Raw genomic sequence first — 14,331 nt, forward strand, 5'->3', positions numbered from 1 at the left:
ATTCTGCCTGACATGGTAATGTGATCCTGGAAGGGAGTTTCCCCTCACAAAGTAACGTGATTATGATGTCAGTACAGGTCCTTTAGTCCTAAATCCTAGTTGCTGGAGAGACTTTGGAGGAAGAAGTCAGCTTTCTTTGGTCTGTAACAAAGAACCTTTCTGAGCTCCAAAACCAGAGGCTTCTACTGCACTTACAAGAAAGTGATCTGTTGAAGGTAAGAGTAGGGGGGCTGTACTTTACCCTAAGCACACAAACACTAACAAAGTCTTAGCACACACAGTGTATAGTGCACAAGCCTGATTGTAATCTTTATTTTTTACTTTTCATTTTAGTTTACTCACATCTAAGATTACAATGGCACAGTCTACATCAAGGGGATTGACTGTCCAAGAAATTGAGGCGATTATTTTCAATAGTGATGAAGACAGTGACATTTCTTTGTCGGATGAAGAGTATATTTGCAGTGCCCCAGAGTCCTGGTCGTTGCAGTACTGTGGCTCCGCCACTAAGGGGAGCTATGGTACGTCTGATGGCACTGAAGGAGTTCATCTGATCAGGTATCACAGACACCAATACATTTCACAGCCGGGCCTCCGGGGGGAGCTAAGGGTTCTATTCACTAGGCCACTCCCCACCATAGTGGGTAAACTGGGGGTCAGGCAGGAAGTTAGATCAGAAAGCTGACTGGGTTGGAACCAGGCAACACCTTGTGGCAGAGGGTGTTGTAGGGGAAGATACAGTAGGGTCTCTGTCAGGGGTGGGATCCTGACAGAGGCTTGGCAACTTGAACGAACGTAACGGGACCGTGCCTGCTCCGTGTAGCGGCGGTGCCAAGGAAGGATTAGAAGAGAGATAGATTGTGCTGAGTGACAAACGAGATCACGCAAAAGGAGAAATACCAGTAGGAGTCGTGCTGTAAGACCGAAGCAACATCCTACGGAGGCGCACTACCGGTGGCCGGAACGCCGAGGGAGTATCATAACATTCAGCTTCAAGCAATACTCCAAACAGCGGCAGGACAGTCAGTCTAAGGCGGGCTGTCTAACTTTAATCACCTATGCAGTCTTGGGGGGCAACTTGTGGAGAGGGACGACTCTAGGGTCCCGGAAGAGCTCCGAGCCTACCCGTCAAACGGGTGCCGTCCCAACCAGAACAACAGGGAGGGACGGAGGATTAGCAGAACATCATCTAATCGAGTTGTGAGGGAACTTAAGAAACAGACACAACAGTTGTGGGGACTTTCCGTAAGCACAGCAGGGAAGGACCACAACACATAGCGCTAGAAGGAAGGCACAGATTTCCACCTGTGAAGAGAACTCTGGAGGTGCCATTGGACCGGCCGGACTTGCGCAGCCTGGTGAACCGTGTTCTGGACTGAGGACCCAGAGACCTTCAGTAAAGAGGTAAATAGACTGCAACCTGGTGTCCTCGTTATTTACCGCGACCTGCACCCCACAACTGCACCGCACCATCACAGCTTCACCACCACCATCTACATCATACCTATCACTGTGCGCCCCTCGGCAGGGTCACGGACCGGGCCTAGCCACCGTGACAACCCCGGAGCAGAGACTCAGAGGCCCGGCACCGGGTAGTCCCTACGGCCCTGCGGCGGTGGGGGCGCTACATATTCCACCAGCTAATGTATCAACTTCATCATCCAGCGATTCCTCAGATGATGAAGAAGTAATGGATCCAGCAGAATGTGCAAGTAGAACATCTAAAACAAATGTTTTTTGGAACAGTACTGCTGTGGCTCATGCACGCACCCATCACATAACATTATTAGAGTTCCTCAAGGAGCTGTCGGAATTTCCCAATTCATGTCCAAAAAAGATGTTTTCAGTAAATTTGTTTCAGATGATATTGCAGATGAGGTAGTTTTGTGTACGAATGTGGAAGGTAAACGTATTGCTTCGGAAAAAAAAAAAACTTGGAAAAATTTAACTAAAGAGGAACTATATGCCTATATTGGCCTTACTCTTCTGGCAGGGTCGACTAAATCATATGATGTGCCAATCAGAGAGTTACTTCTGAACCCATTTGCAGATCCACATTACAAAGCCACTATGTCCGTAGATAGATTTGAGGCTATTCGGAGATGCATTCGTTTTGATGAAAAGAGAACTCGGCCTGTGAGGTTGGCAACCGATAAATTAGCGCCTGTTAGCTATATATGGAATCTTTTTATCAAGAACTGTTACAAACTTTACAATTCTAGCGAATATGTGACAGTGGACGAACAACTTCTTGCCTTTAGGGGACGTTGCAAATTTATCCAATATATGCCCAGTAAGCCAGCTAAATACGGCATAAAAATTTTCTGGATGTGCGATTCAGCAACTTATTATGGGATGAATGGCATGATTTACTATGGAAAAGAAGCTGACGCTCCAGTCCAGAAAGATCTATGTTCCAACATAGTGAAAACACTAGCTTTACCAATTTTCCATTCTGGAAAAAATATCACTATGGATAATTATTTTACTAATTTAGAACTGGACAATTTTTTGCTTCAGAAACAACTAACACTTGTTGGTACAATGAGACCAAACCGCCACGAAATTCCACCAATAATGAAGCACAATGCACAACGACCAATCTACGAGAGTGTATTCGGTTTCTGCAATGAGGCAACAATGGTGTCCTATAAAGCCAAGAAAGAAAAATCTGTGATATTACTGAGCACAATGCATCACGATGAAAGTATTGACACCAATGACAGGAAACAAAAACCTGAAATTATACTTCATTATAATAAGACAAAAGGAGGTGTCGACAAGATGGACGAAATGATTACTGAATATTCGTGTAAAAGGCAGACTAAACGTTGGCCTGTTGCCCTTTTTTCCAATATCCTTGATGTGTCATCCCTCAATAGCTATATTGTTTATTGTCAAACTAATCCAGAATTCCATGCCAACAGGAAGGACAATAGACGTATATTTTTGACAGAACTTTGTTATGAACTTTTGATGCCTACTATGCTAGAGAGAAGCAGCACAAAATGCTTATCAAGGCAAATTACAGAGGCAATGATCCGATGTGGAATATGCTTTCAGGAACAGCCAGAGCAAAGAGAAAAAAAAAAGAAAGCGCTGCTATATTTGTCCAGCAAAGAAAGAAAGAAAATCGGAGCGTTTCTGTTCTACTTGCGGACAAAATGTATGCAGGGAACATTCTGAAGAAAAAATAATATGCAAGAATTGTCGGGGGAATATGTAAAGTGGAAAATAAATATTCCTGCACCAAGTTTGCTACAGACTTTATGTAAAAACTTTTTATAAGAAAAAATGTATCCATCATAAAAAATTGTACTGAGTGAATATATTGGTCGTGCCCGTTTAGTTACATTTTTGTTGTTTTATGTACATAATTTTTTTTTGGAATTATACACATCTTAGGCTATGTTCCAAGTAGCGCTGGGGTTCACCAGAATGGGATCCATAATGGATCTGACCTCCCGGTAACTCCAGCTAAGGCTGATGGAATGCCGGGATTCCACCAGCCTTAGCTGAGGTCACCAGGAGGTCAGATCCATTACGGATCCCCTCCTGGTGGACCCCAGCGCTAGTGGGAATGCATCCTTACTTTGCAAATTTAAAATAAACTTTGAAAAGTATTTTTATTTGAGTTATTCCATGTTATTTGCACACAGGCCTAAAAGGCCCCAGGTACGTGAATATGGGGTAGTCACAAAAAAAGCGTTGCTATACGAAATGCCTATAACATAAAAATATACGAACAACTGGAAATTACTAACAACTATATAGCTGAGGAATACCTAGAGTTTCAAAATTGTAACTAAAGTAGTTTTACAGAAAATAATAAAAAAGTAACCTGACAGGCCTGCGAGGCCCCAGGTACGCGTTCTACCAGCCTTAGCCGGGGTCACCAGGAGGTCAGATCCATTATGAAATCCCGTCCAGGCGGACCCCAGAGCTAGTGGGAATGCATGCTTACTTTCAAATAACTTTGAAAAAAAATTTTTTTTGAGTTATTCCATGTTATTTGAAAACAGGCCTCAAAGGCCCCAGGTACGTAATAGTGTAGATTTCTATGGTCACACATTCTAGGGTTAACCTTTGTTTGTGTTGCTTTGTTTGTCAGGTTGGTGTACTACGGGTTAACAGTAGAGCCCCCTCTTCCATGGGTGGAGGAAGAGAACAGACGGAGGGCTAACTGAGGAAATAACAAGCAAGACAAAATGATCCACACCACTGCAGCACATATGCTGGATTAATTGTACAAATCCAACTCGCTATATTGGCAGCCCAAATCAGACTCCTGGGTGCCCACTCATGAAAAAGACAATAATGCAGTCAATGTAACAAGTAGAAAAAGAGTGGCACTCACCATTCTAAAAAGACATTTCACTATATTTCGGCAATTTTTAAAACAACCAGGTCAGGAGAATTATTGGTGGAACAGAGAGCTAGGACCTGATGATGGCTAACTTAGGATATAAGGCAAGGGCAGAGGCCCCAGCATCTTCCCATCTGAAGTATCCCAAGGAGCAGGGTGAGGCGCCGCCTAGTGTTAGGGACAGGAAAGAAGTTCCTTGTCCCGGGTCCCTGACTACTGCCACAATTATTTTAATTAAATAAATTATTTAAATAGGACATGCCTGACAAAGTGAAGTAGACCAAAATATCCCAAAGAGCTATGCATCATGTCACAATCCAATGAAATTCTGGAACAAATGAGAAACAAAGTACTTGAGATATATTAGTCTGGACAAGGCTATAAAGCCATTTCCCTAAAGTTTGGTACTCCATTGAACCGCAATGAGAGCCATTATCCACAAATGGCAAAAACATGGAACAGTGGTGAACCTTCTCAGGAGTGGCTGGTCGACCAAAATTACCCCAAGAGCGCAGTGATGACTCATCCAGGAGGCCACAAAAGCAACAAGATTTAAAAAAAGGTCACCTCCCCTTGAGAAAGCAAGGCTATAGAGCGGCAAAACGTGACCTCCCCTTGAGAAAGCAAGGCTATAGAGCGGCAAAACGTGATTTCCCCATGGGAAAGCAAGGCTATAGAGCGGAAAAACATGCGTCGGCGTGCATCCAGCGGTGTGCCTCAGTCTGGGTAAGATGAAGCTTTTATTCAGCTTAACATAGGTTGATTTTTGTGACCATATATATTAAGGGGGCAGTATGGAAGAGGAATCCCCCGAGAAGATTCTACAACAGCCACGGGGCTATATTGATTAATGTCCTCCCTCCATTAAGCTTTGGGAGCAGGTGGATGGACATTGTAGGTGATGGGGTCATTAAAATATCATGTTGATTGAAGCCCTTTAGTGTTACATTTAGTACTGAGTGTGGCCAGTGTTGATGTCCCTTTTAATCACATCTTTTACATCTTAAATCTGTTAATATGTTTGATGGTCTGTTTCAATACAGGTTGTTATAGAAATTTTGCCAACAACTCCAATGTTTCTCCTTTTTGAATATAATTATCAAGGAGTGGTACGTAAGTAGGTAGGCATTAATTGCTTGGCATACTGAACAATATGAGTCTGGGTATTTTTGCATTGCTTTCAGATGGTACACCAATTATGGTGACAGATTTAAAAGACAATAATGTGCAAGGTAGTATTTCCCTAAATGACATAACTGAAGCTTTAGAAATTACAGAACAATAAGACCCCAATACATAATAATCTTTATTTTTATAAAGCGCTAACATATTCCGCAGCGCTTTACAGTTTTGCACACATTATCATCACTGTCCCGGATGGGGCTCACAATCTAAATTCCCTATCAGTTTGTCTTTGGAATGTGGGAGGAAACTGGAGAACCCGGAGGAAACCCACACAAACATGAGGAGAACATACAAACTCCTTGCAGATGTTGTCCAAGGTGGCATTAGATCCCAGGACTCCAGCGCTGCAGTGCTATCCACTGAGCCACAGTGCTGCCCTACATAAATAGCTCTTGCCAGAAATCTGGTATAAAACTTGCAAAATACCAATATTTTTGTGCACGTTGAAAATGCACAAAAATGCTGCAACTTTTTCCTTTTTTTCATCACCAAATTTAGAAGAGTTTGGGCTGGACAGGTAGTGGTGAAGAGAAGACCACCTGATAAATTCAATATAATTTACTTGAAAGATGCTTCAAATTCAGTGATGCAGGCCTCTTAATGAATTTGGCGCCTTTCACCTCAGTGTTCCCTTGATTAAGGCTGGCATACAAGATGATTGTATGATGCCTTGGTGCAATCCCATAATGCAACACTCTAATAATTGCTAAAAAAACACAGGTTATAAATAGAACCACCACTGGGTGGTGCTATAACACAAAAACCAAAACACTAATAGTAGTGAACTTTAAAGCATAATTGGAACCATACCGTCCTTGTTAAAATGGACAGAACACTGTTAAATTATATTTATTTTAAAACAATCACAACAATTAAAAGCTTTGGAAAGCAGACACTGTGCTATTACCACTGTTATATGCTTCTTTCAGACAAGTGAGACTTATTTATTCAGCACCATGGACAGATACAGCAATTTTACCAATACGTAAAAGGGAATTATCCTACAAGCCACACATATCAACACATTATTTCAATTATGTTTACGTACTGTCCGTGCAGCAACTTTCCCCTGACCTTACAAGATAACAAGAGGATTATTACGTGTTGTGGTGTTGTAAATATAGTTAGATATCCAAAATCTTCCAGTCCATAAATATTGAGGCAAAATTGGAATTTGTTTCAGTTCTAAAATGTTGTAATTTAGCTATTTTACTGATTTCTTTCAATTCTGCATTAATGGATTTCTTTACATTATTTATTTAAAGTTTTGTTTTATTAAGATGCACTTTTTAGCAAGAAAAAATGTTGCTGAAAAAAAGCTGGGTGAAACGCGCGTTGGGGCCTGGCACATGTGGGTCTGCACCATTGCAAAATAAGATTGTTCTATATGTGTTTATCTCTCCTTCCTTAGCGATTTATGTCTAATGTATGGCAAATTTATTGGAATATTACTTTTAGTTTAATATAGAGGTACCTTGAACTAGCATTTTACATTTCTCCCTCATTTACTTATTGTTATTTCCATTCTGAGTTATATACCATAACTTTGTATACTCTGGTAACATTTAGATAATTTTGACATTGATTATCCCTATTAGTATAATATAGAGTTACATTGCACTAGTATGTTATACTTCTATCTCACTGATTTTATGCTACCTCCACAGGGAGGTTTATGACATCATATTTGCACTTTATGTACTCTGGCAAAATTAATATATGTTTCGATATATAATGGGATTATCTTGAGGCCATTTCTTGTTATGTGTTCACCATCATGCATATGACTATTTTTTTACTGATACTCACTAAATACACATGCATGACTAACTGACAGTGTGCCTCATATATTATATATATACAGTAAATATTATATATTTATTCTAGAATATATAGGAGTTTTTAATTTGATGATCCCCACTAGATATTGGTTGTTTTTGACACCACTGTGCCTTGACATCTGTGAGAAACTTTTTGATGTTCTCTATCCTGTATGAAATAATTTTTACAATATTTAGAAAAAATTATTAATCTTAATATTGGCGTTGTATTGCGCTTTTATTGGTCTCCCTGTGATTCTGTCTCCCATGAGAGCCCATGTGTTTTAGTTTCTCAATATTTTAGTGCATCCATAGTATTATAATTAACATAGATCTGTATAAGGATTGATGTGTATAAATTATGCCTGCGTCTTAGGCTGGTTTCACACTTGCGTTTTTGTCTGCATGCGTTTTTTTAAAAAAACACATGTGTGAAAAACGCATGTAAACGCGGTAAAACGCATGCGTTTTTTAGACGCATGCGTTTTTATAGAAAAACACAAGAAAACACAAGAAAACACAAGAAAAAACAAGAAAACCCTAACCCTACCCCTACCCCTAACCCTAAACGTGACTGAAATACGTGGCACTGAAATACGTGCAACTGAAATACGTGGTACTTAAATACGTGGCACTCAAATACGTGGCACGTGGCACTTAAATACGTGGCATGTGGCACTTAAATATGTGCCACGTGGCACTTTAATACGTGGCACGTGGCACTTTAATACGTGGCACGTGGCACTTAAATATGTGGCACGTGGCACTTAAATACGTGGCACGTGGCATACGTGGCACTGAAATACGTGATACGTGGCACTTAAATATGTGGCACGTGGCACTTAAATACGTGGCACGTGGCATACGTGGCACTGAAATACGTGGCACGTGGCACTTAAATACGTGGCACGTGGCACATGGCACTTTAATACGTGGCACGTGGCACTTAAATATGTGGCACGTGGCACTTAAATACGTGGCACGTGGCATACGTGGCACTGAAATACGTGATACGTGGCACTTAAATACGTGGCAATATGACTGTCAGAAAATGTTCATTAAACGGTTAGGGGTGAGGTTAGGGGTAGAGTTAGGGTTAGGGTTTGGATCCCTTTATCACCTTGATGGTGGTGGGTGGCTTTTCAGTGTGTTTTCTGGTTTTTTTCTATAAAAACGCATGCGTTTTTAGCGCAAACAAACGCATGTGCTTAAAAACGCATGCGTTTACATAGACAGCAATGCATTTTTTTGCCGCGAAAAAACGCATGCGTTTTTTCGCGGCAAAAAAACGCGCAAGAAAATACTGCAGGTAGCATTTTTGAAAATGAACGCATGCAGACAAAAAACGCATGCGTTTGAAAACGCGACCAAACGCATGTGCAAAAAAACGCATGCGTTTTCAATGTTAAATATAGGAAAAAAAACGCATGCGTTTTTTGTGCAAAAAACGCTGCAGACAAAAACGCAAGTGTGAAACCAGCCTTATAGTGCAGAGGCAGCTTCTTGTGATGAAGAATGACACTGACACAGCATCCTTTCCGATCACTGAGAGAACTGGCCCCTCTCCTCCTGTCCGACACTGATCTATCTGATTGGTGCAGGGCAGGAGAGAAAGTGACCCGAACCTGGACATTTACAAAGCTGCATGGATGCAGCTGGTCCTGACTACCTGATCTGACTGTTTTGTAGCCGTATGTGTGTTTTGATTATGTAGCTGCTCATGTCATATACGTTGGCAGAGCTGCTGAGCTCAGTGATTAGCTGCAGTGCTATTAAGACAATGTCACCGCTGCAGTCAATCAACAAACATTAAACCAGTAGCAGAGAGGCAGAACTGGTACTGGACCTGGAGACGGTAAGTGAACTTGATTAATTTTTTTAACATATCACTGGGTCTATGTGCTAATGTTAATTGATTGAGGACGACTCTTATAAAAATGTCAGAGTAAGCTCAGAGTAAGCCTGTTTCAGTGGGCAGATGCTGATTTTACCATGGGAAACATAGCAGATCAGATACTTAGTATTTGGTACGTTCACATTACAAGTTCTTCTTATGGAAAAATCTGATGGATTACATGGCAGAAATCTGAGAATGACTGTAACACTGCATGGCCTTCCATCCCCACCTGCCTGATACATCAACTCACTCACCGCAGGCCATGCTGTGAGTTCTGTCTGCTGCCGACTCCATGCTGTGTGCCTCATGGCTGCTTGCTCTGTCTACACTTCCTGGCTGTGTGCACTGTGCATAGGGGGCAGTGCTGGCAAATCCAGATTCCTATTGAGACTGAGTGCACCTCCTTATGGTGTCCCCGGCCATTTGCCTAGAGGCCTCTGATACTTAAGCCATCCTCACCCATTGGAGGCTCACCACTATCTATGGCTCTGCACTTCTCCGCTCTGCTCGCCACAACCAGTGGCTCTGCACCTCTCTGCTCTGCTAGCCACTGTCCGTAGCTCTGCACTTCTCTGGTCTGCTCGCCACTTCCTGTGGCTCTGCACTTCTCTGCTCTGCTCGCCACAATCAGTGGCTCTGCACCTCTGCTCTGCTTGCCACAATCAGTGGGTCTGCACCTGTTTACTCTGCTTGCCACTACCAGTGGCTCTGTACCTCTCTGCTCTGCTTGCCACAACCCATAGCTCTGTGCTTCTTCTGGCTCTTGGCTCTGCCTCCTACGGTTCTGCTCTTGGCTCTGCCCCCAGCGGGGTCTGCTCTTGGCTCCGCCTCCAGTGGGGTCAGCTTTCGGCTCTGCCTCCTGTTCTTGGCTCCACCTCATATGTTTCCGCCTCCTGTGGTTGTGCTTTGCATCCGCTCTTGTGGTCTTGCTCTATCTCCGTTCAGCAACTGCCTGAACAGGTCCCTACTTGTTCCCATCTACCCTCCAGTCTGAACAGCTTTTTACCAGTTTCCATACACCCGCCTGTATATCGGTTCCTACCTGGTATCAGCCCTGTCCGCCTGTCCTGCCAGAGTGCCTGCCATGCCAGCCTGTCTGTCAGAGTGCAAGCTGTGCCTGCCTGCCAGTGTCTCAGTCATGCTCATCTATCCACCAGTGTCTCGGCCGTACCCATCCGCCTGCCAGTGTCACAGCCGTGCCTGCCTGCCTGTGTGCTGTGCCCCGGTGGGATCAGCAGCCACAGCCAGACACCACCCTGGAGTGGTACCTGGTAGCTACCTGCCGCACAAGTCTGACCTCACCATCAGAGGCTCCAGCGAACACCTAGGAAGTTACTTAGTTACACCACTTCAAGGGTAGTCTGGTCAGTGGCCCAGTGGGGCCACACCCCCGGACACCCGCACCAACCAGTCTGGGCGCGAGCGTTACAATTACTTTTGGATTTGTGCTGTGGATTTTCAGATTGAGCTGCAGTGGGTCCATACTCAATGTAGAATTCACGTGGAAACCACTGAAGTGATTTTCAAATAAGTAGAATTGCACCATATTGTCAGTCTGAGAGCCGTCCTTGAAAATTAGGACCGATGTTATTCGATTGGGTTCATGGATCGAATCTGCGCATGAAAGCAAATCCCAGCATGCACTAGCTCTTTCCATATGTTGGATGAGACTTGGCTATTCAAGTCTACGGGAGCGCCGACACATTATCCCATACGCATCAAGCGTATAGCATCCGATTTTTGAAAATAAATTGTAATTCTTATCAACTGCTGATGTCTAAAAATGGATGCCATACGGATGTGATATGATTTACATATGGATGAGAGCTGAGATAAAATTCGACCATTTTTCTGGATGAAAGTCGGATAATTTTTTTAAACACTCGTATGAACATGGCCTTACATATCTAAAGGACTAAGTGTATGGATGAGGTATAAATAGCATATTAAGGACGGTAATTGGCCACCAAGGATCTGCTATGTCTCTTGTCAGTAAAGCAATAGCATATTGTAGGTGGAAAGAGATTAATGCAGGGGTCCAAAAATAAACATAACATGTATGCATCCAGGAAATAAACTGCCTGTACGTGCGGTGATCTCCTCCGGCTCATCAGTCACTGGCCTGCGTGTGGTGTATCTGACATCCTAGTAACTAGTGCCATGATGGGAGCCTGCATGACAATGCTGTTATCACTCCTGGCACCGAGATAAAGCCACACTCTGACAGATCAGCATCTGTTCATTCATGTCCCGTGTAATCCCATGAACTCAGTGCCCAGAGGGTTCACAAATCTGTTTCCGCTGCTAATGTGATAGTAATGCTTTGTATTCCATTGGCTTCAGACCTCATTTACGGCATTAATAGCATCCACGAGGCTACGGATGTACGCGTAATTATTTGCATGCTTGCTTTTACTAACTCCTATTGATCGGCCGTTCTCTATTGATCTACATGCCCTCCTTATCTCAGTGGCCATTCATAGTCTATGTATATTGTATTAAGCCTCTGCAAATATGTTATCATTACTAATACCCCTTATGAGGAAGGATCTTGTATATTCTGTGTACAGGCACCATATTATGAAGCATGTAGGACTTGTCTTCCGGCTGCTCGCAGAGATTTCCAGTGACACATGCAATGTAATAACAATAAACCCTGGTGGATAGCGACTGGGTACGAAGCCGTGCAGCGACTTGTTTGCTGATCCGCAACTGTAACCATAGCAACCCGGTTGCTTTCCAAGACGACAAATAGCACTTACCTCCACAAAGATGAAGCATGGTATAATTGAATAACTGCGATGGGTATTGTTCTCCAAAGCCATTTCCTTTCAGGTGGAAAGGTCTGTGTTACCTAAAATGTCTGGGAACAAAGAGAAAAGCAAGAAAACTGTTAGGGCTTAACCTGATTATCGTTGGATCAATTATCATTGCACTTAATAATCTGACCAGTTATTTACTCTCCCTGGAAAAGTAGCCCAGTTTTTAAAAGCAGAAAAAATTTTACAAATGTAAAATAAGTACAAAATAGAACATCCACATTCAATATAGAGAAAAGATAGCTAGCTAGCTAGACAGACAGATGGTAAATAGATAGATAGATAGATAGATAGATAGATAGATAGATAGATGATAGATAGATATGAGATACTGTAGCTAGATAGATATGAGATAGATAATAGATAGATAGATAGATATGAGATAGATGTGAGATAGATAATAGTTGATAGATAGATATGAGATACTGTAGATAGACATGAGATAGATAATAGATAGATAGACAGATAGACACATTTGCCCCGTATAATGCTCCACAAATGCTAATTATGGCCCCATAAGATGCTCCATAGAAATATTTGCCCCATACAATACTGCACAAATGCTGATTATGGCCCTATAAGATGCTCCATAGACACATTTGCCCCATACAATGCTGCACAAATGCTGATTATGGCCCCATAAGATGCTCCATAGACTATTATGCCCCAAATGCTGTTGCTGCAATTAAAAAAAATTCAGAGGCTCACCTCTCGTTGCTCAGGCCCCCGGCACTTGCTATAGTCACCTGTCTGCGTTCCACCGCCGCTGTGTCTTCCGCGTCCTCTGCACTGAAGTTCAGGCAGAGGGCGGCGCGCACACTCGTCGCATCATCGCGCCCTCTGACCTGAGCGTCACTGCAGAGGATGCAGAAGACACAGCGGCACCGAAGGTGGAACAGGGGACAGGTGAATATCGAGGAAATGCCCCATTTATACTCACCTGCTCCCGGCGCGGTCCCTGCACGTCCCTGGTTCTCCTGGCGCCGGCAGCTTCTTCCTGTATTGAGCGGTCACATTGTACCGCTCATTACAGTAATGAATATGCGGCTCCACCCCTATGGGAGTGGAGACGGGTCCATATATAATGCTGCACAAATGCTGATTATGGCCCCATAAGATGCTCCATAGACACATTTGCCCCATATAATGCTGCACCCCTTTGAATGGGCTGAAATTCTCAGCTTATACTCGAGTATATAAGATAGATAGAAATAATATAGAAAATAGATAGATACGACATAGATAGATAGATAGATAGATAGATAGATAGATAGATAGATAGATAGATATTAGATAGATAGATATTTAATTTATTGTCTGTATATGTTCCCTCACTATATAAAATAAAATTATTAGTATTATTATTATTTTTATATTTAGATCGAATAGATTGATAGTGATTTTAAAAATATATATACAGCTGTAACCAGAAGTTTATACACACTATATAAAAAGACACGCATGCATGTATTTTTTCAGTATCCGACATGAAATAAGAATAAACTCTTCCCGTTTTAGGTCAATTAGGATTACCATAATTATTAATATTTGCCAAATGGCAAAATAATGAGAGAGAGAATGTTTAAAGGCATTTTGTTACTTACTGCAAAGTCAAAAATTTATACACATTTAATTAGTATTTGGTACCATTGTCCTTAAACTAAATTACTTGGGTCAAACGTTTGGGATATCCACAAGCTTCTCACAATAGTTGGTCAGAATTTGGGCCCATTCCTCCTGACAAATCTGGTGTAACTGATCCAGGTTTGTAGGTCACCTTGCTCGCACCGGCCTTTTCAGCTTTGACCATAAATTTTCAATAGGATTGAGATCAAGGCTTTAATAATAATAATAATAATAATAATTTTTATTTATATAGCGCCAACATATTCTGCAGCACTTTACAATTAAGCGGGGACATGTACAAACAATAAATTCGGTACGAGTTAAGACAATTTACACAGTGACATTAGGAATGAGGTCCCTGCTCACAAGCTTACAATTTACAAGGAAATGGGGGGACATAATAGGTGAAGAGTGCTAGTTATTTCAGGTCTGGCAATTATAGTAAACAGGGATTTTCGTATAAAGCTGCATGATCCGGTCATCAGCCCGTGTGTTTAAGTGCAATAGTCAAGTATCAAGTGCAGTTATCGTGTGCATGGAGGGTGTGGAGACAGATGGATAGTAGGGTGCAGATTTAGAATAATATTTGGAAGGAGGGAACAGGGCAAAGTTAGTTTA

The 14,331-nt window shown here is 42.2% G+C and overlaps 1 protein-coding gene across 2 annotated transcripts in view; it reads right to left on the minus strand.

The window, feature by feature from the left end:
* Nucleotides 1-14,331, minus strand: part of PLPPR1 (phospholipid phosphatase related 1) — a 287,389-nt gene that overhangs the window by 133,093 nt on the left and 139,965 nt on the right. For both annotated transcript variants that reach the window (XM_077250553.1, XM_077250544.1), the window contains exon 2: nucleotides 12,031-12,131. In XM_077250553.1, the coding sequence (XP_077106668.1) occupies nucleotides 12,031-12,093 (63 nt within the window). In that variant the 5' untranslated portion in view covers nucleotides 12,094-12,131. The remainder of the gene's footprint in view (nucleotides 1-12,030; nucleotides 12,132-14,331) is intronic.

This window comes from Ranitomeya variabilis, chromosome 1, assembly GCF_051348905.1.
Source record: "Ranitomeya variabilis isolate aRanVar5 chromosome 1, aRanVar5.hap1, whole genome shotgun sequence".
In the NCBI taxonomy this organism is placed as follows: Eukaryota; Metazoa; Chordata; class Amphibia; order Anura; family Dendrobatidae; genus Ranitomeya; species Ranitomeya variabilis.